Source organism: Sus scrofa, chromosome 17 (assembly GCF_054392235.1).
Source record: "Sus scrofa isolate SSC_HxYL_T2T_F1_AM1 chromosome 17, Sscrofa_HxYL_maternal_Yorkshire_Landrace_v2.0, whole genome shotgun sequence".
Lineage (NCBI taxonomy): Eukaryota > Metazoa > Chordata > Mammalia > Artiodactyla > Suidae > Sus > Sus scrofa.
In genome coordinates this window covers 70,372,579-70,393,675 of record NC_139399.1, presented here as the reverse complement: position 1 = coordinate 70,393,675, position 21,097 = coordinate 70,372,579, and the positions used below count along the sequence as shown (strand labels likewise).

Genomic DNA, 21,097 nt, shown 5'->3' with positions numbered 1-21,097 from the left:
CGCGCGCCCATTGGCCCGCCCCGCGGCCCCGCCCCAGGCCCGCCCCGCCCCAGGCCCGCCGCTCCCGCGCAGGCTGCTCCCGCGCCGGCCCGGGAGGGGGCCCGTCTCCCGCTGCCCGCGCTCCCCTGTCGCCCGCGCGGGCCGCCTTCCTCTCCGGGTGCTCCTGCGCGAGCTGCCGGATCCGGGAGGGGGCCGTGCCTACTTGGCGGGCTTCCCGGGAGCAGGTTATTCTTTAACGCACGACTGCCCACCTCCCTCACCCCTTATGTAACTCCAGGGCTGGGTGGCGGAGCCCTCGCTGGCGTTCAGGGTCCAGGTCCCCCCCTAGGGCGGCCACCGTGCGGGCCAGCTCACCGCCCGAGGGCCCACTCAGCGTGGGGACTCGCCCCTCAGGACTTGCCTCCCTGCCCACTCGGTCTTCTGAGCCCGACTAGCCGGCAGCCCGAGCTGACGGGGCCCAGCCACCGGGCCGGCTCCGCGGGAGGGAGCCGTTCCCAAGCGGGTGGTGTTCACTCCTTCCAGACACGCCCCCAGCCCCCAGGCTTTCAAGAAGAGCCAGCCGAGGCTCGGCGGTGTTGCGGCTCCGGCTCCGGGAGCCGGGGGGGTTTATTGAGACGCTGCCCTGGAAAGGCTGTGGCAGCCAGGACCAGGCTGGCAGCCCTGCTCTCTGGAACCCGTGCCGGCCGCTGTGTGTGTAGGAGAAGTCGGGGGTGCACCCCGCTCTGGAGGCAGGGAGTTCATGGAGCCGGCGAGGGAGGCTCCCCCGGCAGGATTAGACAGGAAGCAGGGGGTCTCCATGCCCGGCCTATGGCCCCTCCTGCCAAGAGCTAGAGCTTGGAGGCTCCAGGGCCCCCCATCTCCTGGATGCTCTCATACACGTTTTCCAGGAAGCTCCCGTTCACACCCACGCTCTTCGGTGGGAGGGCGTCATAGGCCAGGTCACCCCCCAGAGCTAAAACTGTGCCCCCACCCTTGGGGTCTGGCTGGTCTGAGGCAGGTCCGGGGTCCCTCCTTTTAGGCTTGCTGACCTTGGAGTACAGGCTGTCCACCTGGAGAGAGGAAGCCCACCAGGGAAGGGTCAGACCAGCCACTCTGCCAGACATCCTCCCCCCACCACCACCCCCTTCACTTTACCTGATTGGCTGGGATGACCTCAGCACGCCCCTGCCCCAGGCCCTGGGGGACCTGGCCTGTCCCCTTGAGCTTCTGGATGCAGGCATACTCAGACGCCACCGGTCTGGCCTCAGGCCCCAGCCTGGCACAGCTGTGTGCCCCTACCCACACCCCAGAGCCGAATGCCAGCCTGGCTCTGGGGATCACAGCCAGCCCCACGTTGGAATAAGTGGCCTCGGGGTCGGTGAAGGGCACGGCTGCGGGCAGCTCCTGGAGTGAGAAGGCTTCTGGGGGCCTGGTCTTGCCTCTGGACACCTCTAGCCATTGTGGGCACAGGAGATCCACGCTGGCAGGCCGCGGGGCTGAGGGTGGGGATCAGGGTCAGGGCAGAAGTTACTCAGGGGTCCAAGAAGGCCTGCCCTCCACCAAGGACGCTGCCCCTGCTACTGGCTCACCTCTGCTGCAGGGCTGACCTCGGCACAGCTCGTGCAGTCTAGTGTCTGACTTGCTGAGGGAGCAGAGGTGGGGTGGTCTCAGCAGTGACTGGGGGCAAGGACGGCCAGTTAGTCCCCTGCCAGCCCCAGCATGGCCTTGGGGATACCTGGCACTCACCGCTTTCGTTGGCATCCCACCGCCCTGCATGCCCTGCAGCCTGGACACCTGCCTCCCTGCCCGCCTCCTGGGTGCAAGAGAATCATTGGGTCAGGGAGGCAGAGATGCAGGTCAGAGGCGGCAGCAGCCTCCAGCCCGAGGCCCACAGGGAGGCGTGCTGGGCCAGCCTGGAGTCCCGCCCCTTCTGGCTGCAGAACTGAGCCAGGCCCCACCCAGGCCGGGACCGACGTACCTGTGGCAGGCTGTGCACAGCACCCACAGCCAGAGGAGCAGGGTGAGGCACCCCAGGACCCAGAGGGCAGGAGAGGCTGAGGACCCCTGTGGCCTCATCCTGCAAAGCCGTGGACAGGCCTGGGGGCAGAGATCAGGGTGTTGCGGCCAAGGGACCCGGCACCCACTGGCAGCCCCACTTCTGCACCTCCTGCTGCCACGGCCCCGTCCCCCTTGGGCGCTCTGACTCAGCACACAGGAAACCCCAGGGCTTGGCAGCCCCTCCCTCCTACGGAGGCCAAGGGGACGCGGCCTCAGCGCCCCCCCTTCTGCCCCTGCCAAGGGGGTCCTGGTGTGAGTGTGCTCTGCCTGCCCCGTGGGTACATGACATGTGAGGCAGGGCATGGCTGATGAGGAGGGGCAGGCCAGTTGTGACCTGGCCAAGGCCCTGCCATGGTCCCTGCAGCTCAAACCTGACACCGGGAGGTTCCAGTCTGGTGAGCCACAAGCCACAGGCTCACCTGCTGCCATGTCCTGTCTGGGCCTGGCTCCTGGCTCAGGAGATGCCCCCCAACCATCCACTACGAGGGGACAGAAAGCGGCAGGGGCGGGGGGGGGGGCGGTGGCTGGCCCCGGGGCTGCTTTGGCTGCTGCTCCTCCGACTCCACCTCTCCTGGCTCTCCACCCCTCCCACCAGCCGTCCCTGCCTGTCGCTGGGCGTCTGCTTCCTGTAGTCTTAGCAGAGCTGCTTCGGGTGGGGGGCACCCCAGGCAGCACAGCCGTTCAGTCCAGCAGCCTGAGCCGGGTGGTGTCTCTGGAGGTGGCCAGTCTGCCCCGATCTGGGCACTGGGGCCCAGGCCAGGTTGGAGGTCAGAGCAGGCACTTACTGAGGCCGGAGCGTGGGTGCCTCCTCCGCGGTCCAGGGCAGCAGGCAGCGCAGGCACCGTGAGGCACAGCACCTTTGTGTAGCCCTCCGCCCGGCTCACTTCCTGCCTGGGCGCCTGGCTGCATCTCCCCACACAGGCTCAACCCCCTGCTGCAGCTGCTGGGCCTGCAGCCACCACTGCGCGTCACCCACCCGCCGTGGCCCCGCCTGGGGTCTCGACCCTGGGCGGGGGGGGTGCTGTGAGCCTGTCACATCTCCATCCACAAGGAGATGGGTGTGTGGCAGAGACAAGTATGGACGGCTGCACCCAGGCTCCCAGACCCACCCCCACACCCCAAGGGTCCTTCTGCCTCACGAAGGGCACCCCAGAGCCCCACACGGCGGCACCAGGCTCTGCCCATTTGTGGGCACCAGGCAACACGGGGGACACCGTAGGCTCTGACCCGCCTCAGAGCCGCTGGCAGGGCCCCATCGGGAGCAGCGAGAACGCCAGTCGGGGTTGCCTGCCTCTGGGCGGGGGCAGCACCCTCCCTCAGGACCCTCCAGCCCAGCCCCGTGACCCGGCACAGTGCCCCCTCTCCCCAGAGACCCCACAGCCAGCCGAACCTCCACTGAAAGACACTCCGACAAAGTCACTTTAATGTCCCTGCTAAGGGGACTCCCCAAGACACACAGGTGGGCTCAACAGGCAGCCCCGGCTCCACTCGGCAGTGTCCACAACCTGCCCTCGGCTGGCAAGAAGGCCGCCAGGGGTCTGGCCTGGGGGCGAGCGGGCTCCTCTTCTTGCGGAGTCCCAGCTGCCGCAGGACAGCCTCTCTCCCGGGACAGTGGGAGCCGTGGAGGCGCGCAGGGCTCTAGAACTCGGTCATTTTCTTGTGGGTGTCTGCCTGGCTCTGCTCCCGCTGCAGGCCGGCCTCCTGGGCCCGGAGCTGCCCCAGCTGCCGCTGGGCCCCTGCCAACTTCTCCTGCAGCTGGGCCGCCGTCACGTTGTGCCTGGAGGGGGACCCGCTGTTCAGCGCTGCGGCTGGTCACCCTCCAACCCGCCCTCGAGCCAGGGCACGCTCTTGCCCACGGCCTGCGGGCTGGGTGCCCAGCGCGGGCCACACGTACCGGCCGGTGTTTCGGGCCAGGGCCTCCTGGATGCCGCGGATGGCGCGCTGGGTCTGCTCGATCCTCTCCTCGGTCTGGAGGAGCCGCAGGCTCAGGGCCCGCCTGGCACTCTTGCTGGCGTGGTACACCTCCTTGCCGCGCCTCCTCCCCGGGGGGGCTGCCCCGGCCTCCAGCGCCCCCGGAGCCCTGCCTTGCAGCTTCTCATTCAGGAAGTCGAACACGCTCCGGGGGGGTGGGCGGCCCCCAGGCCCACTCCCTCTGCCCCGGCGCTTCGGGGGTCTGCTGGCGCCAGCCTGGCCGCCGTGGCTCCGCTTCTGCAGGATCTCTGCACACTGGTCCAGCGACTTCCCTCGCGGCAGCACCACGGCGTGGATGGGTTCCACCCGGCCCTCCGCCTGCCGGCCCAGACCTGGGGGTACAGGGGGCTGGCACCGCTGCTGGAGCCCAGGCTGCAAGGCGGGAGCCCCTCACCTCCCGGGGCGGACACTCACCCTTGCCGAGCTCGTAGCCCATCTTGGCGAGGAGTTTGGAGCCGATGCCCCGAGTGTGCACTTCCCAGCCGGCGAAGGCGGGGCTGCAGGTCCCGGGGCTGGCAGCACTGGGCTCTACCACTGCAGGCATCAGAGGGCAGTGATTTGGCCCAGCTGGATGCAGAGCACCCCAGGCTCCAGCCAAGGTTAGCCCCAGAGCCCGGCTCTGGCCAGGGCCGAGACCCCGGCCCCTCTGGCTCCCTGCGGCTGGTGGCCCAGGGCTGTGGCAGCGGGAACAAAAGGCAGAGCCCAGCCCGCTCCATGCTTCAGGGCCACAACCTGGTCACCTGGGGACCCCTCTCCTGACGTCGCAGGAGGCAAGCACTGCCTCCGCAGCACAGAGAGCGCCTGTCGGCTCAGTCCTCCTCCATCGCCTGGGACAACAGGTCCCCCAGAGACACTCCGACCCTGGGCAGCGCCCGACACTGCCAGCCAGGCCTCCTTCCGGAAACTCTGCCGCCCCCGGCTGTTGCACACAGCCCCTCCTCCACCCTCCAGGCACCCAGGCCCTGAAGGAGCGCCCTCTGCGCGTCACGCATGCCGGTCCCTTCCTATGCGCCCCCTGCCCCCGTGGCTCGTGTGGGACCCCATGCCTTCTGGGCTTCTCCGTCTGTGGGGCTTCGGACCTGCCCCCCACGCCTGCCTGCGGGGCTTTCCTCCCGCCAACGCAGTCCCACCCCACCTCCCTGCTCTGGGGCCCCGAGCCGCAGCCACACCTCGCGCATAGCTGGGGTCGTCCGCGTCGCTGTTGTCTGAGTCAGAGGACCCCGTGGGCTCCGTGCGCAGTGGGGGTAGGATGCTGTCCCCTTCCACCACGGCCTCTTTCAACAGCAGAGAGTCAAACTTGACCGTGTAGTAGCCACTGTCCACATCTGGAGGGGCACCAAGGCAGCAGGTCAGCGGCTTTGACTCGTGGTAGGAGCCACACTGGACACTGGGAACAGGGTGGGGATGAGGCCAAGGGTGGCCTTGCTCCTCCTGGGCATGGAGTGGGGTCCCAATGCCCAACGACAGGAGGGGGCACCCGGGACTAACACTGTGACATGTGCAAGGGCTTCCCAGGAAAAGCCCCATCAGGGAGGCCCCTGGAAAGCCTCACCAGTGATCCGTGCTGGGTACCAGAGGCCATCCTGCTGCTTGGCCAGACACGCAGAGCCGGCCTGCAGGGAGCTCAGGTCCGGGTCCTGGAAAGGGCGCAGCTCGTCCACAGAGACCACCTGCCCGTGGGAGAACCTGCAGAGGGGACCGCAGAGTGTGGACTCAGAAACGGGCCGCCAGGGCCCATGAGAGGCCAGTCGACATGCCTGGGCGCTGCCCGGAAGAGAGGGATGGCCAGGGGAACAAGGGCAGCCACATGCACGTGCACAGATTGCACATGCCCGAACACGCCCACACACTGAGCACAGGCACATATGAATGCACGCATGCACAAACCCAGGCACACGTGTGCACACGCATGTAAACACCAACATGTGTACAGGCATACGTGCACACACCCACACAAAATACACATGTACAGCACACACGTGCACACTCTCTCACACACACATGCACAAGTGCACCTCTACGCACGTGCATACAGATGTGCACACAATACACACAGATACACAATCATGCATAGATGTGCACGCGCGCACACACAGCACATACACCCGTGTGCACACGCACACACCCGTGGTACATATGCACACGCGTGTATGCACACACATGCATAGGTACCAGGCTCCCACTCTCAGGACAGACCCGGGTACCCCAGGGGCCAGGTGTTGGGAGCCATTCCCCAGCCTCCAGGCTAGTGCCACGAGGGGGCTGGCAGCCACCCTGTGATCAGAACCACCTGCTCCCACGGCCTCCTGGCAGACGCGGAGCCCAGACACTAACGGGCGATCAAGGCGCGTGTGTCCGCGTGTGTGCACAGGGCTGCCCTGGCTTCTAGGCATCCGTGAAACCAAGTGGACACCAGAACAGAGGGAGGAGGAGGAGGTGTGAGGACAGAGCGCGGCGACCTTTCACTCTGCCCAATCGCGACACAAAGGAACCACCCGCACATCTCCTCCGAGCCGCCACCATCTCGGGAGGAAGCCCTTCTAAGCCTCGAGGGCATCCGCTCCAGGACGGGGCACCAGCTGCTGGGCGCGGATCCGGGGTGAGAAAGGTGAGGAAAAGAAGGCATTTTCGTCATCTCCCGGGGGGCACAAAGCTGGCCTCAGACGCCTCCCGGGCAGGATTCGGTTCCTTCTCGCACCTGACTGTCCTCAGGCACCCAGGGCACTGCCAAAGATCAAGCGGCACCAGCAGCTGCGAGACCAGGCCCCACGTGTACTGCAGGGGACGCTGTGGGTGAAAAGCCCTGTTCATCTGAGGAAAGAGGCCTAAACCCAGGGTGCATTTGGCCCCTGCACACCCCACACCCCCCAACAAACCTCTCTGCAAGAATCCTCAGGAACACGAGAAGCCCTAAAATCCGGCAGCTTTCTTAACCGGGCAAGTGCTTCTAAGAAGCGGCCCCACGAAATAACAGTGAGGCGTTGCCACTGCAGTGCAGGAGCTCCCGAATCCGACTGCAGCGGCTCCGCTGCAGCTGCGGCTTGGGCTCCGTCCCTGGGCCAGGAACTTCCGTGTGCCGTGGGTGTGGCCGTAACTCAGCATCGTCTTCGTAATGACAATGAGGAGAGTCCCGCAGACTTAGCCACAAGCACCTTCACCAACATGAAAGACTCGGAAATAACCCACATTTCCAGCCATGGGGTGAAGGGCGAGCGTGGGAGGCCGGATGACCCGGGGCGGGGGTGGGGGGGTGGGCGCACAGCCGGGAAGAGGCCCCCTCGCGCCTGCACCTCAGGCGGGACCGAGGCGTCTCACCGCCCAGTCGGGAGAAGAGGGACGACGGACGGCTTTCGTTCACGAGGACAGCGTTAAAGATGGGTTCCCCAAACCCGACCCCCCAACGACCCCCCACTATACTCGCCACACCACACTCCAGAATAAGTACAAACTGGAGCCAGAAAAGCAGTGTTTAGAAGGGTTCGACACCAGGGCGCAGCGTGGTTTAGCCCGGGAACGCCAGGGGGGTTCAACGTGGGCGACCCATCCAAGGAGACGGCGCCCGAGCGGAAGGCAGCGAAGAAACACCCCTTCACACCACGGACACAGAAGGATAACCGAAAACCCCGACACCCTCGCATGACGAAAACACTCCACAAGCCACGGGTAGAGGGAACTCCCTCAGCCTGATAAACAGCGTCTGTGGGGAACCCACAGCTGCCATCACACCCAGCGGTGAAAACCTGGGTGCTTCCCTAAGCGCAGGAGCAGGACAAGGACGGCTGCTCTTGCTGATCTCATTCAATACAGTACTGGAAGCCATTTAACAAGAAGGGAAATAAAAACCACCCCACCTGGAAGGGAAGAAGCAAAACTCCCTATTTTTTCAATGACACGGTTGCACACATAGAAAATCCTAAACAGGACACGCGGGCTTTAAAGGGTTAGCCTGCCAGGGCCCCCTTTGCCTGGCAAAGCAATAAAGCTATCTTTTTCTCCTTTATCCAAAAAGAAAGAAAGAAAAAGAGAAAGACCTAAATAATCCACAAAAAATCCTATGAATCAATGAACTCGGCAACGTTAGGGATACAAGATCAACAAATAAAAGTCAGTGGTGTTTAAACACACTAGCAACAAACAGTCTAAAAGTGACACTGATTTCATTCACGACGGTGTCAAAAGGAATAAAATACTTAGAAGCATATATAACCAGAGCTGTGGACTACACAACACCGCTGCAAAGAAATCAAAGACTTAACATAACTGGAAGGAGACCCCACCTTCAAAATTAGCCGACCTAAGACTGTTAGGACGGCAACACCCTTCAAGCTGACTGAGATACTCAGTGCAGTTCCTACCACAATTCCAACCATCTTTTACCCAGAGACGGACAAGCTGATTTTAAAACTCCCAGGGAACCGCAAAGGACAACCCTGAATACCCAGGACGACCTTAGGAAGAGGGAGCGGCAGAGGGCTGTGCACGTCCTGACCTGGAAACTCACCACAAAGGTACAGTCATCCAAACAGCGCCGACGGGCACAGACAGACGTGTGGCTCAACGGGGCAGACAAGACCCGAAAATAAACCCTCACGCACAACCGGCCGCTTCTCAACAAGGGTGTCACGACGATTCAGTGGGGAAAGGGAAAGTTTTTCAACGAATGGCGGTGGGAAACCAGACACGTGCATTCAAAGAACGAAAGGGGGCCTCAACACGTGATCCACAAGGGGGAAAAACCAAACTTTTCAACCATGTTTTATGTCACAACGGAATATTCAAGGAAAGTAGCGTGAGCCGAGCATCTTGGAGTCAACCAGACTGCTCCTGAAGAATAAGACACAGACCACTAGTCAACAGGCCAGAGCTCAGGACACCTCATTCCTCTGAGTCCTTCCCAAGGAATCTCCCAGAAAGTGAGTCAGACAACCAGAGGGACTCGAGAGACCCCAAGAGATGGGCTGGTGGTGAGCATGACACGCAGCGCTCCTTCTAGAAGGAAGGCTGAGACTAAGGCCTGACAGTAGGTCTCGCGCGATCCTGAAACCAGCGGGGGAGGGGGGGCCGCGTGCGGCAACACGTTTCTCCAACTTTCCAGTCATCACGACTCAAAGAGTGAGGACTGTGGTTCGGAGGGTCCTGGGCGTGTAAACTAGGGTAAAACACATCGATTCCCTGTGTCCCTGAGAACCAGAATCCTGGGGTAGAGAAGGAAACACCGATGTGACCCCAGAAAGATTGAGTAGAAACACCGCCGTCCTGGAGTCCTCCTGGCGCACTGGCTTACAGACCAGGCTCTGTCACTGCAGCGGCTCGGGTTCGACTCCCGGCCTGGGAACCTTCTCGTGCAGTGGGCACAGCCAAAAACCCCAAACCTCTGCCGTCCTTAGCCTGCAGGGAAAACATCAGTCTGAGTTCACAAGGCATTTGTCCCTGAAACTCTAAGTATTAGCACGTGTGTACACACCCTTACTCGGACACCAGGGTGTGGCCACCTGTGTTTCCTAGCTCTGTGTGCTGACAGGATCAAGGACAAGGAGCCCTCCGGGAGCCAAGGGTGTACCAGTGCCTGCCCTGCGGGCCCTGAAATACCAGCTCCCGTTAGGAGAACCCAGGGCTTCCTGGAGTCTTGGCTGCCTTCAGGGGTGGGCATGGCTGTGACACCCTCCCTCCCAGGGCCAGGCCGAAAGGGTGTGGAAGGGAGCCCACCTGAAGGGCCTCCCACTTGCCCAGGGTAGGACAACCGAAGAGTTTCAACAGAGATCAGAACTGAAGGGACTGCTGAGGTTTATCAAACAGTATTTAAATCCATTCGTCCATAAGGACATTACATATATCTAATAGCTAAAAAAATTTCAAAATAAAATAAAAGCTAGTTTATCATCTTCTCAGGATGAAAGGGAACCATTCCTTATCTTGGAAATCAGGTAAACGAAAGAGAAAAGCGGCCTTATCCTGTCTTTTCTAGATGAACCACACCACTAGGTGGCCAAATTGTCGATGAGGAAAGGCACCTCTCCAGAACGTTCCGGCTGGTAAATGAAAAGGAACTGAGGGAATTCCACAATCTCTTTTGGCGACCCACGCTGAATCAGTGCATCCCAGTGTTGAGCTTCCTGAGCAGCTGACATCACGGGAGGAAGGTGGTGCGAAGAGCACCTGGAGGCCTACACAGGTAGGGAGCCTGCGGGTGATCAAGTCCCTGGACCCAGCCAGCAGCTGGCAGAAAACAGGAACAGGCTGGCACGTGCCAGGGTTTCCCTGGCGGTGTAAGGGTCTGTTCCTTCACCAGTGAAACCGTCGGAGGAGGTCCAGAGAGGGGAAGGGCGTTCCCGCGGTGGACTAAGAACCTGACTTAATCCATGTATCCAGTAATCTAGTATCCACAAGGACACAGGTTCCTGCCCCGGCCTCGCTCAGTGGGTTAAGGAGCCGGTGTGGCCCTGAGCTGTGGTGTAGATCGCAGACGAAGCTCAGATCCTGCGTGGCTGTGGCTGTGGCGTAGGTCGGCGGTTGTAGCTCTGATTTGACCCCAGCCTGGGAACCTCCATGTGCCCCAGGTGTGCACGTAAAAAGACCAAAAAAGAAAGAAGCAAGCAAGCAAGCAAGCGGTACTCTTTACAGACATTTGTGTTTGCAAAGGACTTGTACCCGCCACAGACAGACGTGCCAAGTTTGTGATAACGAGACTCCTGGAGGGGGAAGGGACTGTGGCAGAGCAGTGGGTCAAAGGATGCTTCGACGTTACCTGTTTTATTTTATTTTTGCCTCTTGTTTTATTTTTAAAAGGAAATTTTCAGTAATTTTCAAAAAGAAATGCAAAGCAAATGCAGACCCGGTGGAGGCGGTGGCGCCTGCAGGCTGCGTGGGACGAGCCTAGAGCTGACACCGCAGGCCGCTCCTGTGAGGCCAAGCGACCACCGAGGCCACGGGACCCACGGCATCTGTGCCAGGCGAGGTGCTGTGTGTGAAACAGCGCCTGCCCAGAGGGAGCAGCACGTGGACGCGCAGACCCTCCCGAGGGACCAGGGGCAGACAAGATGCGGGCGCTTACTCCTCTGCCCCCTGCCCTGTCTGCTGGGGACACGCATGTGCAGGGCTCAGGGAGGCTTACGATTTGTGCCCTTTTCTTTACGTCCAGTCCACGTTCACAGGGCTTCGAGGACAAAGGAAAAGGGGGAAGCGTGCCGAATGCCTCTGGGCCCAGAAGGAAGCCACGAAGACATAAGAGAACCGAACGACTAGAGAGAGTCACGCGGGACTCTCGGCCACAAGAGGAAATTGCCTTGTAGCCATCTCCGTGACTCCTTTGCAAGGATGAAGTGAAGCGTCAGGTTAAAAGTTTCACGCTTAAAGAAACGACAACATAGCCACAGCGACTGAGGAGACTGGGGTGTGAAAACGTTATTGTCTTAAGCTTGGTAGGCGTGACAATGACACTTTCTTACGTCCTTAGAAGGCCTTCAGCAGTGAGATGAGTGCATCCTGAAGAACACGGACATGAAAACCCCGGTAAGTTCCACAATTTGCTTTTTTTTTTTTTTTTTTTTTTTGTCTTTTTGCCTTTTCTAGGGCCGCTCCCCGCAGCATATGGAGGTTCCCAGGCTAGGGGTCGAATCGGAGCTGTAGCCACCAGCCTACGCCAGAGCCACAGCAACGGGGGATCCGAGGCGCGTCTGTGACCTACACCACAGCTCACGGCAACGCCAGATCCTAAACCCAGTGAGCAAGGCCAGGGATCGAACCTGCAGCCTCATGCTTCCTAGTCGGATTCGTTAACCACTGCGCCACGACGGAACTCCTCTACAATCTGCTTTAAAAGTCTAGGAACAGGTGAAACAAGATTGGCAAAATACTGACAGTCCACAAAACCCCAGAAGTGGGGGGGTGGACGGTTGTTCTACCTCCTTCAATGTCCTGGATGCTTGACAATTCCCATAACATAAACAATCTTCAGAAGTCTCCCTTTGAAGAATAAAAACTAGTGCCGGGGGGGGGGGGGGCCCATTCTTTTCATCATCCGCACCTCCTGATGTACCCCGAAAATCCGAGCAAACAGCTGGAGGAGAGCATCTGCTGCAAGAACCCCCTGGCCCCCAAAGAGCTCTTCTTCTCAGCACCCTGCTGGGCGACGAAGGACAAAACTCCAAAACACAGCGGGCCAACCCCAACCCTGAGCGCAAGCCCCCCACCCCAGAGGCCGCAACCCCAGAGGCCGCAGGGGGAGGCAAGGCTTTACCTGCAGTTCTCCTGGAAACGGCACTTCCCCTCCAGGAAGAAGGGGCAGGGCTTCAGGGACTTGTGAGTGGGATACAGATAGAGCACTCTCACGCCCGGGGCGCCGTCCTCCGCCTGCTCTGTGCCCACGATCATGGCGTTGTGATACTCCAGGGTGCCCCACGGGCTGTAGTAGGGGGCGTTCACCTTCCTCCCACTCAGCTCGGCCGCGTCTTCCTCGTCCTCCCCCTCTTCCTCCTCTCCAGGCTCCGAGGGGTCTGGCCCTGCCTCGTCCTTAGGAACAGTCTCCAATTCGGCCCGGGGCGCTGCTGGCACCTCCACCACCTCGGCGATGGCCTTCTGGAAAGCCACGTACTCCGCATCTTCCGGGGCTGGGTGCTCTCCGTCCAGCGTGGCCAGCAGCTTGCTCTTCCTGACGGACACCAGGCTGGCCTCTGTGAGCTCGATCAGCTCCTTCAGGTCCCCCTGCAGCTGGCGCAGGTCCGCCAGCTCCGAGGGATCCAGGCCGGCGCCCAGGGCCAGTTCCACCTGCCGCAACTGCGCGTCATAAGTCCGGAGGGCGGCCTGCAGGCTCTCCTCGTCCATCCTGCCAGGAGGGGCTGGTTGTTCGGCCAGGCCGCGGGGTTGGGGTGGGTGTTCTGGGTCCTCCCAGGGGAGGCGTGGGGGCCACAGCTGCGGGGAAGAGAAGCCAAATGAGCCTGGGACGGGCCACCGCTGCGAGGCTGGCCCTGGGCGGACAGCCCGCGGAACCGTGAGCTGCCCCCCTCCCGTCTGGGCCAAGAGAGGTTTCCAGCTCCGACCCGGCGAGCCAGAGCCGGCTCTCGGCCTTGGCCCCACAGCCGCAGCTCCCTTCTCAGGCGCCCCGGGGCGCTGCCGTAGGCTCTTCCGAGGTCTCCGCGCCTCAGCCGGGTGCCCCGGCCCACGCCCCGCGCACCCCCGCCCCGGCTCAGCCCGTCACCTCGCCACGCCCCAGACCCTCTCGCTCCGGCCGGGCCCTCCTCCGCACGGTCTCCCGGCCGCCGCCACAGACGGCCCGGCGGCCTCGGCGGCCCCAGCGGCCCCGCGCCCCGCTTCCGCCCTCGCAGCCGACAGGCACTTCCGCCCTCGCGCCGCCACCGCCGGAAGTGCTTGGCGCGGGGGCCGCCGGGACGGTTCCGCCCCTCCCCGAGTGGCCGGCCCGCGTCCCGTCGGGCGTCGCGCGGGGTCACCGCGGGGTCGGCGCGGGGTCGGAGGGTCAGGCGCCGCAGCTCCGGTGCCCTGGCGGCTCCCCCACTCCGGCGTCTCCCCGGCTTCGCGGCCCGGGCGAGCGGGCGGGCGGGCGCAGGTAGGCCGGGGCGGGCGGGCGGAGCCGCACGGCCACTCGGGGCCGCCGCCCGCCCCCACGCGCCCTCCTCTGAGGGGCGCCTGCGGCCGTCTTGGCCCAGGGCCGTCGAGGAGACCTGGGCGGAGCGAAGCCCGGAGGGAGGCCGGACGTGGGAGCGAGGGTGCCGGCAGCGCCGGCCGGGTCGGGAGCAGCTGCGGAGGCGCCGGCGGCAGTGCCGGGCAGAGAGGAGGCGGGTCGGCAGGGCCCGGGGCTCCAGGTCTGAGCGGACAGCAGGCCGACAGACCCTTCTGCCGCTCGGGGAGGCGGGGTGCGGGTCGGATCGCCGGTGACCGATCGCTGGTCTCCGCGCAGGATGTACACGCTGCTGTCCGGCCTGTATAAGTACATGTTTCAAAAGGACGAGTACTGCATCCTGATCCTGGGTCTGGACAATGCCGGGAAAACGGTACGTGCCGTCAGCGCCCCGCGCCCCCCGCCCCGAACGTGGTACTTTTGGTATCACGCATTTAGCTGCGTGTTGTCCAAAGATCCCAGCCCCCTCTAAGACCGGGGGACGGCTGGCACCGGCTGCCTTGATAGCAAAACGGTGTGCTGTTTTGCTTTGTCTTAAAGGAATAGGCCCAAGGAGGGAAACTTGAGAAACAGGCCGGAAAACCATTCCAGCTCCTCTCTCCTGCCTCTCTCTCCCTCTCCCCGCAGACCTTCTTGGAGCAGTCAAAAACCCGCTTCAACAAGAACTACAAGGGGATGAGTCTGTCCAAAATCACCACCACCGTGGGTCTAAACAGTAAGGGGGTTTCTTGAGGGCTGCGGGCTTGGCGGGCAGACCCCTGAGGGTGCTGTGATGGCCACAGGCCTGCAGGCAGGCAGAGCACCAGAGAGCCCCTCCCCAGGAGGGCTGGGAGGTGGGGTGTCAGGGACCAAGGCCACAGCCTCTCCTGTTTTCTTCTCGCCCAGTCGGCACAGTGGACGTGGGCAAGGCTCGCCTCATGTTCTGGGACCTAGGGGGGCAGGAAGAGCTGCAGTCTTTGTGGGACAAGGTAAGAGGGGGGTGGCCACACAGGCTCCCGGCCTGCCTCTCGCACCGTCCCTCCCGGGCCACCTTGGTCTCTCCCTGCCTTTCCTGGGCTCACCTTCTCTCCTTGCGGTCAGCAGCTTGGCTCCTGAGCCGCCCTGTGCTGTCCCAGTGCCCAGGGCGCTGTCCCAAGAACAGGGACATGCTGGGTTCCAGGCTTAGCGATGTTATGGCTACTCACCACAGGACGAAACAGAGGATGGCCGAGGGGCAGACGTGGGGAAGACACAGCGCCAGTGTGGTGCTCGGCCTCAGCGCCGGGGCCTGAGTTGCCATGTGTTCCGGCTCAGGACCTGTGCTCCCGCAGGGGACGTGTCCTCCAAGGCCCACAGCAGCCACCTCCGCTTTTGATGGAGGTCTGAGTCCTTCCTCCGACCTCCACATGGGGCTCTCCTCCCCACACAGCCCAAGGCCAAGTCAGTGGGTCCAGCAGAGAGGACAGAATGGGCCTCTTCCCTCAGCCCCGCCCAGGGGACGCCCACCCAGGGTGTGGCGCAGCCCAGTGCTGGGGCGCAGACGCGCCCATCCCAACACTGGCTGGTGGCCGGGTGCTCAGGACCTGATTTCTGGTTTGACGCTCGCAGCAGGTGCCCAGTCACTTTTTCCTCGTCCCCCAAAGGTGTCCTCCCTAGCCTGCCTTCCATCCAAGTGGGCGGTTTCTGTCTCGTGGTCAGAACGTCACTGACAGGTCCTCTGAGGCCATTTAAGTGGGACAAAGGCAGAGTCAAGCCAGGGGCTGTTTGTTCAAGTCCTCGACCCACATGGGAGCAAAACTGGTCCTGAAGTTCCGTCACAGGCTGGAGTCTCCGGAGCAGAGGCTACCTTGGGGATTGGGGTGCAGGATATCCTGGGGATCAGCACCAGGGGGCGCTGGGGACTCGGGACTGGGCACGGCAGGGGCGTCTCGGGCAGCTGCCCCACGTCAGGCCACGCTGGCCAGGACTCCATTCCCTTGGCAGGTCCCCACAGTGGGCCACCCTGGGCAGCTGTGACAGGGTAAGGTGCATCAGAGTGGGTCCTGCAGGAGGTAACACGGGCCACGCACTGGGTGCAGTGCCCGCCATCAGGCAGTGAAGCCACAGCCCGTGGCAGGTGCACACTCCTTTCGCTCCTCCGCCTTGGGGGTGGCTTCTGCCAAGGAGAAGCTGGCTTGGTGGCTGGTTGTGACCCCCTTCTGTCCACTTCTTTTGGCCCGGTGGCCTCATCACGAGGGGCTGAGCCCTGATCGTCGAGCCTGCCGTCTCTGGTGGACCCTGAGTTTCTCATATGCTCCCCAACTTCTGAGTGCAGTGGGTGCCCTGCCTGCTGCCAGCAACAAGGTGTGGTCGCCCCTGGCCATGGATGGGGCTGCCTGACATGCCTGGGAGGCAGTGGGGGGGTTGCCACTTGGCTGGTGAGCGGGGGGCCACGGGGTGACCACACACCAGCCCCCACTGAGTCTCTGGGAGGGTGGAAAGCTGGGCTTCTGCTCCCACCCTGGCTCCCAGATGTAGTGTCCTGGGGCCTGCCCTGTCCCCACGCTGCCCAGCACCACTGCACCAGCATCATGTCGGGTGGCCGATTGTTCCCCTCTGGCAGATGGCTGGCGACCTTCACCCCCACCTGCTGCCCTCCGCTCACGCTGTGTGCTGCTGCCCACATGGCAGCTTGTCTTGCACTGGACGGGGGCCTGTGGGGCGGGGGGGGGGTGTCCAGATCCCTGGCTTTCCAGCTGGGACAGAGCAGCCAAGAAGCAGTCAGGCTTCAGGGCGTTTCTGTGCCCCTATCTCACTGGGGTGGAAGGCAGACTTGCCCGGCGCCTGCTCTGTGTGTCTTTCCTGCCGGGGTGCTGCCATTCACCCCCCCACACCCTGGGCCCTGGGGCTGGGGGCTGTCAGAAGGCCCAGGGCCGACCACCCTCCCAGTGCTAGTCCAGCCCGGAGCTCGCTGACGCCGGCACTGCTGTCCCACACAGGGGACACGGCTGCTTTAATGGGCTAGACTTGCCCCTCGGCGGCCTTCCTGTGGCTTTTCTGTGGCTTGCCAGCGGCACACCCGTCAGGCTTGCCGCCCCTACTGGCACAAGGGACCCTGCTCCTGCACTCCCACCCCAGGCCTGCACTGAGAGCTCCTCCCTCCGGGGCCGCTGTCAGGCCAGCGGTGGCAGGCGGGTCTCAGGAAGGGCCTTAAAGTGGACTTTCCAGCGCCACCCAAGGCTCTGGGGCCGCACCTCCTCTGTGCCCCACCCCCGGGGCAGCGGCCTGGTGCCCGCGGCTCAGCACCCTGTCTGCTCCTGCCCAGTACTACGCGGAGTGCCACGGCGTCATCTATGTCATCGACTCCACGGACGAGGAGAGGCTGTGCGAGTCCAAGTGCGCGTTCGGTGGGTGCGGTGGCCGGGGCTGGGTGTGGGCACAGACTGGGCCGCGCCAGGTCGGGAGGGGAGGCGGGAGACAGGGACCGGGGGCCCTCTGGGCAGAGGTAGACAGGGTGGGTGTTCACTGCCACCTCTCTGCCCGCCCCAGAGAAGATGGTCACAAGCGAGGCGCTGGACGGTGTCCCCATCCTGGTGCTGGCCAACAAGCAGGACATTGAGGTGAGCCCCCACGTCGGGGGACAGGGCTCCCTGTCCCAGAGGAGGGCCGCTGCCTTCCTCAGACACCCCGAGCCTGCCTGAGGTCTCCTCCTGCTGCCTGGCGCCTTCAAGCCACTGGGGCGGCAGTGCCCTCTTCTCTGCGCCCACAGGGTCAGGAGCCTCCCACTGGGCACCCAGAGCGACCCCAAGGTGGGGCTGGCACTGACCCTGACTTGTCTGCTGCCCTTAAGCCGTGTCAGCCTCCCCCCCAGAACCACTGGTCACCAAATTTGCCTGCCGAGGCCAGGCTCAGCTGCCCAAGGCTGTGCGGTGACGGTCCCTGGGCCTGTCTCTGGAGCACCCGTGTCATGGCTGCCAGGGTGCCTCTCAGACCAGGTGTGGTCCACCCACTGTTGCGCCCCTGCCACCTGCGCCTCTGAGGCCACTCACCCGGCAGGGCCCCTCCCAGATGGAGGAGCCCCAGGGTGCCCTGCTGCTTGGCACGCCTCTCCTGACCGCCTCGCCTCCCCCAGACTTGCCTCTCCATCCCCGACATCAAGACCGCATTCAGCGATTGCATCTCCAAGATCGGCAGGCGCGACTGCCTGACCCAGGCCTGCTCGGCCCTCACGGGGTGAGTGGGGGCCTGGGCCCGCGCACCGGGGTCCGCGGCCGGCCCCGCCTCACGCCCGCTGTCCCCACAGCAAGGGGGTGCGCGAGGGCATCGAGTGGATGGTGAAGTGCGTGGTGCGGAACGTTCACCGGCCACCGCGGCAGCGGGACATCACGTAGCGCCTTGGCCCGGCCCCGGAGGAGCTCCTGCCGGCACCGCCGCCGACCCTGGGGGCTGGTGCGCCCTGCCCTTCGGTTTTCCACCTGCTGTTTCCTCGAAAACAAACTTTCCTCTATGTCCAGAAGAGCATAGGCATCCAGGGGCTGCTTCTCCTGAGGAGGCCAGGCCGGGTGCCGCTGCAGGGTACCACCTGACCCGCACCCGGCCTGGCCTCTACCCTGAGGCCCAGGGTGGGGGCCCCAGGTGGGCCCATGGTGGTAACCTGCTGGGCAGTGGGGTTGCTAGGGTTGTTGGGTATGGCTCCCAGGGCTGCTCCCAGCTTTGTGCCCGTGGAGGAGTCTGCTGGGGCCACGGGTGTCCTCAGCCTCTGCCTCTGGAGGGGGGCTGGGGGCTGCTCTCAGCTTGCGGGGGGCCTGGCCCTCAGCCCTGCCAGGAGCAATCTGCCTATGAGGGCAGGTGCCTGCTTTGCGGGGTTACCACCTGATTGCGACTCCCCCTCCAGGAGGGTAAAGCTCTGTGGTCTTGGGGGGTGGGCACCCACCTAGATGACCAGTTACTAGCTCAGGGGTGCTGGGAGCCTGGGCTGGTGCTGTGCTGGGCCTCTTCCCACCGAGGGGTGGGGGAGGGTCAGAAACCCTTTCCAGGCCTCTGCCCAGGAGCAGAGACCCTCCCACATAGGGCCCAGGGGTGTGGGCAACACCCAGGGAGCCTGGCGGCCTCGTGTCTGAGGGTCACATCCCCCAGATGCGCCCCCCTCCCGCTGCGGGGCCTGGGCTGCGTTGGGAAAGGGGTGAGTCAGGACTGGGGCTGGGGACCAGCTACAGGTGAGGTGACTCACAGGAGTGGGCTGTGACCCTGCCTCTCCCTGGGGCTCAGGCTGGGGGCTCCCCGGCTGGCGGAGGGGTGGGGGGGCTGCCAGGGCTGGGAGGCCGGGGTTGATGAGTCAAGCTCTTATCTGACCCTGCCCCAGAAGGGAAAGGCCTCGTTTCCCAGAAAGCCGCAGGGACACGCTGCCCGGCCCGGAGGCGGGCCCCTTCTGGGAAATCCCCGGGCGGCTCGGCGGGAGGCGCCGCCACCCAGGCACGCCTGGCACGCCGTCCTACCCCCTGCCGGCGCCCCTCGGCGGGAAGGGCCCCGGAACCGGCTGCCCGCCCCCGCCCTGCCGTCCCCCAGGGCCCTCCCTTCCTCGAGGGTCGGTGCAGATGCTGCCGGAGGGAGGGGCCAGCGGCCCCCGAGGCGCCCAGGTGTTTCCCCCACCAAGTGTGCCCGCCGCACCCCAGACTCCACACTCCTTTAGGAATCGGCTTTATAAAAATAAAGTTAGCGCCGCCCGAGCCGGGGCAGAAGCCTCCTTCGATGCGGCACAGGGGGCGCTGGGACGGGGCGCGAATAAATAACGGGGAGGGCGCTCAGCGCGCCCGGAGGAAGCGCGCGCGGACTCCGCGCTCCAGCCCCGGCAGCCTGGCCGTGCGCAGCGCCGGCAGCAGCCGCGCCACCAGCGCCCCGGGCCGCGCCTCACGGAGCTCCGTGAGCTGTCGCAGCAGCCTGAGCTGCAGGGCCGCGCGGTCCTCCCTCGGCGGCGGCGGACTCAGCGGCCCTGGGCCGGCGAGGGCCTGCTGCAGCCGCAGGAGCCTCTTGGAGGACAAATCCTGGAAAGCTACGAAGTCGACGACAGCGCGCTCGCACTCCTCGGTCCCTGCAGTGGGGGTGGGGGTGGGGGTGGGGGGAGTCGGTCAGGCCGAGCGCGGCCGTCTGGGCCCCGGGCAGGATGGGCTGGAGGAGGAATCCCTGCCCGTCTGGCTTCGCCCACCGAGCCGCGCCCGAGGGTCAGGGCATCCGCGAAAGAGTCGGCCAGCGAGGGGGCGGGGCTGGCGGGCCAACGCGGGGAGGGAGGTGCGATGCTAAGGGACCCGCCACCTTCGCTGCAGCGCGACCTCGCAGAGCCGTTTCAACCCTCTGCACCTTGTTTCCCAAGGTGGGTGGGTCACGGCATCACCCGCTGGCGCCGCAGTCCTCAGTCGAGTACACTCCCCGGGCCACCCCCCCACCGCCCGAGGCTCCCGGACCCCTCGACCCCGCAAAGCTTCTGGAAGCCTTTCCCAAGAGCCAGGCAAGGCCTGCGCCCCAGGGCCCGCCTCGGGCGAGCCTGACAGCCGCGCCCCCCCCTCCGCTCACCCGGCGCCCCCCGCTCCAGCGAGCCGAGTGGGAAGCCCGTGCAGTTGGTGCACAGGGCGTCGTGGAAGGAGGAGCCCGGCACGTTGACGGCCAGGCCCACGGCCGTGCAGTTGCGGTGGGGCCGGCACTGCTCCGAACTCGAGCTGCTGTCTGAAAAGGTGCCCGGGGGGCACGCCTGGCACTGCGTGTTCTGGCTGGGGGTGCCTGAGAACGAGACAGGGAGAACGGGGTCAGGAGAGCCGGGTGCTCCTCGCCGGGCGCAGCGCCGGGCGGGGCGACCCCCACCCCCGCACCCACCGAGGGCCGCCACGCCGGCGCCAGGCGGGCAGGGCGCGTGCTCCAGGCAGAAGCCGGCATGCGCGAAGAAGCCGGGGCGACAGCGGCAGACGCGGTTGTGGGTGGCCCCGCACGGCCGCGCCTCCTCCTCGCGCTCCCCGCAGAAGACGTTGCAGTACCGGCAGCGCTCCAGGTAGTTCCAGAACTGCGTGTAGTGGCGCGGCGGGCACGCGTCGCACGTCGTGGGGCTGTCCGGGCCACAAGGCCGCCGCACGAAGGTGCCCGGCGGGCACTGGCCACACACCAGCCACTCCCCGGTCTCCGCGTCCCGCCACGGGTAGGTGGGTGCGTTCGCCGCCTCCCCGCGCGCTGTGAACGCCAGCAGCAGGGCGGGCAGCGGCCACGGCCACGGCCACGGAGGGGCCCTCATGGTCTGGCTGCTGCGGCGGCGCCGGCGGCCGGACCGCGCGTCCTATAAGGGCCGGGCTGGCCACGCCCCCGCGGAGCCCCTCCCCTCCCCGCCCGGGGCAGCAACTCCCTGCCTGGGGGGGCGGGGGCGGGGGAGAGCGGGCTTTGTCCCAGGGGATGCCCCCTTCTCCCCAGAGCGGTCCTGGGGGGGCCCCGGCGCCCCCCCCTCTTCTGGACAAAGTGGGACAG

The 21,097-nt window shown here is 64.7% G+C and overlaps 4 protein-coding genes across 15 annotated transcripts; 1 reads left to right on the top strand and 3 right to left on the bottom strand.

Moving 5' to 3' along the window:
* Positions 1–571: 571 nt before the first annotated feature.
* LIME1 (Lck interacting transmembrane adaptor 1) lies at positions 572–3,083 on the bottom strand. Of its 4 annotated transcripts, none has more exons than NR_198922.1 (6): positions 2,823–2,918; positions 1,958–2,076; positions 1,726–1,792; positions 1,569–1,621; positions 1,135–1,475; positions 572–1,049 (listed from the first exon to the last, which is right to left on the bottom strand). NR_198922.1 is itself a non-coding variant. In NM_001435389.1 (6 exons), the coding sequence occupies exons 2-6, from the start codon at positions 2,053–2,055 to the stop codon at positions 828–830; spliced, it is 816 nt and encodes a 271-aa protein (NP_001422318.1). In that variant the 5' UTR covers positions 2,056–2,076; positions 2,823–2,918; the 3' UTR covers positions 572–827. The 4 variants fall into 4 exon arrangements, 3 of the variants coding, with proteins under 3 accessions (NP_001422318.1, XP_084858945.1, NP_001231419.1); NM_001435389.1 differs by having other exon boundaries at positions 1,569–1,656; XM_085002819.1 differs by lacking the exon at positions 1,726–1,792 and having other exon boundaries at positions 1,569–1,656; positions 2,823–3,083.
* A 355-nt stretch (positions 3,084–3,438) lies between these two features.
* Positions 3,439–15,069, bottom strand: ZGPAT (zinc finger CCCH-type and G-patch domain containing). 3 transcript variants are annotated; one of them, XM_021078374.2, is made up of 7 exons: positions 14,824–15,069; positions 12,245–12,915; positions 5,561–5,694; positions 5,178–5,333; positions 4,423–4,542; positions 3,932–4,340; positions 3,439–3,814 (listed from the first exon to the last, which is right to left on the bottom strand). In XM_021078374.2, the coding sequence occupies exons 2-7, from the start codon at positions 12,826–12,828 to the stop codon at positions 3,676–3,678; spliced, it is 1,542 nt and encodes a 513-aa protein (XP_020934033.1). In that variant the 5' UTR covers positions 12,829–12,915; positions 14,824–15,069; the 3' UTR covers positions 3,439–3,675. The 3 variants fall into 3 exon arrangements, with proteins under 3 accessions (XP_020934033.1, XP_020934031.1, XP_020934032.1); XM_021078372.2 differs by lacking the exon at positions 14,824–15,069 and adding an exon at positions 13,202–13,342; XM_021078373.2 differs by lacking the exon at positions 14,824–15,069 and adding an exon at positions 13,219–13,342.
* On the top strand, positions 13,457–19,323 carry ARFRP1 (ADP ribosylation factor related protein 1). Of its 7 annotated transcripts, none has more exons than XR_002340160.2 (8): positions 13,457–13,567; positions 13,919–14,012; positions 14,267–14,354; positions 14,525–14,607; positions 16,923–17,004; positions 17,152–17,217; positions 17,730–17,830; positions 17,901–19,323. XR_002340160.2 is itself a non-coding variant. In XM_021078377.2 (8 exons), exons 2-8 carry the CDS (start codon positions 13,920–13,922, stop codon positions 17,986–17,988), a joined length of 606 nt encoding a protein of 201 aa, XP_020934036.1. In that variant the 5' UTR covers positions 13,457–13,567; position 13,919; the 3' UTR covers positions 17,989–19,323. The 7 variants fall into 7 exon arrangements, 5 of the variants coding, with proteins under 5 accessions (XP_020934036.1, XP_020934039.1, XP_084859364.1 ...); XM_021078377.2 differs by having other exon boundaries at positions 17,147–17,217; XM_021078380.2 differs by having other exon boundaries at positions 14,180–14,354; positions 17,147–17,217.
* Positions 19,279–20,890, bottom strand: TNFRSF6B (TNF receptor superfamily member 6b). The gene is made up of 3 exons (XM_021078376.2): positions 20,462–20,890; positions 20,165–20,368; positions 19,279–19,685 (listed from the first exon to the last, which is right to left on the bottom strand). Exons 1-3 carry the CDS (start codon positions 20,868–20,870, stop codon positions 19,399–19,401), a joined length of 900 nt encoding a protein of 299 aa, XP_020934035.1. The 5' UTR covers positions 20,871–20,890; the 3' UTR covers positions 19,279–19,398.
* Positions 20,891–21,097: the final 207 nt, after the last annotated feature.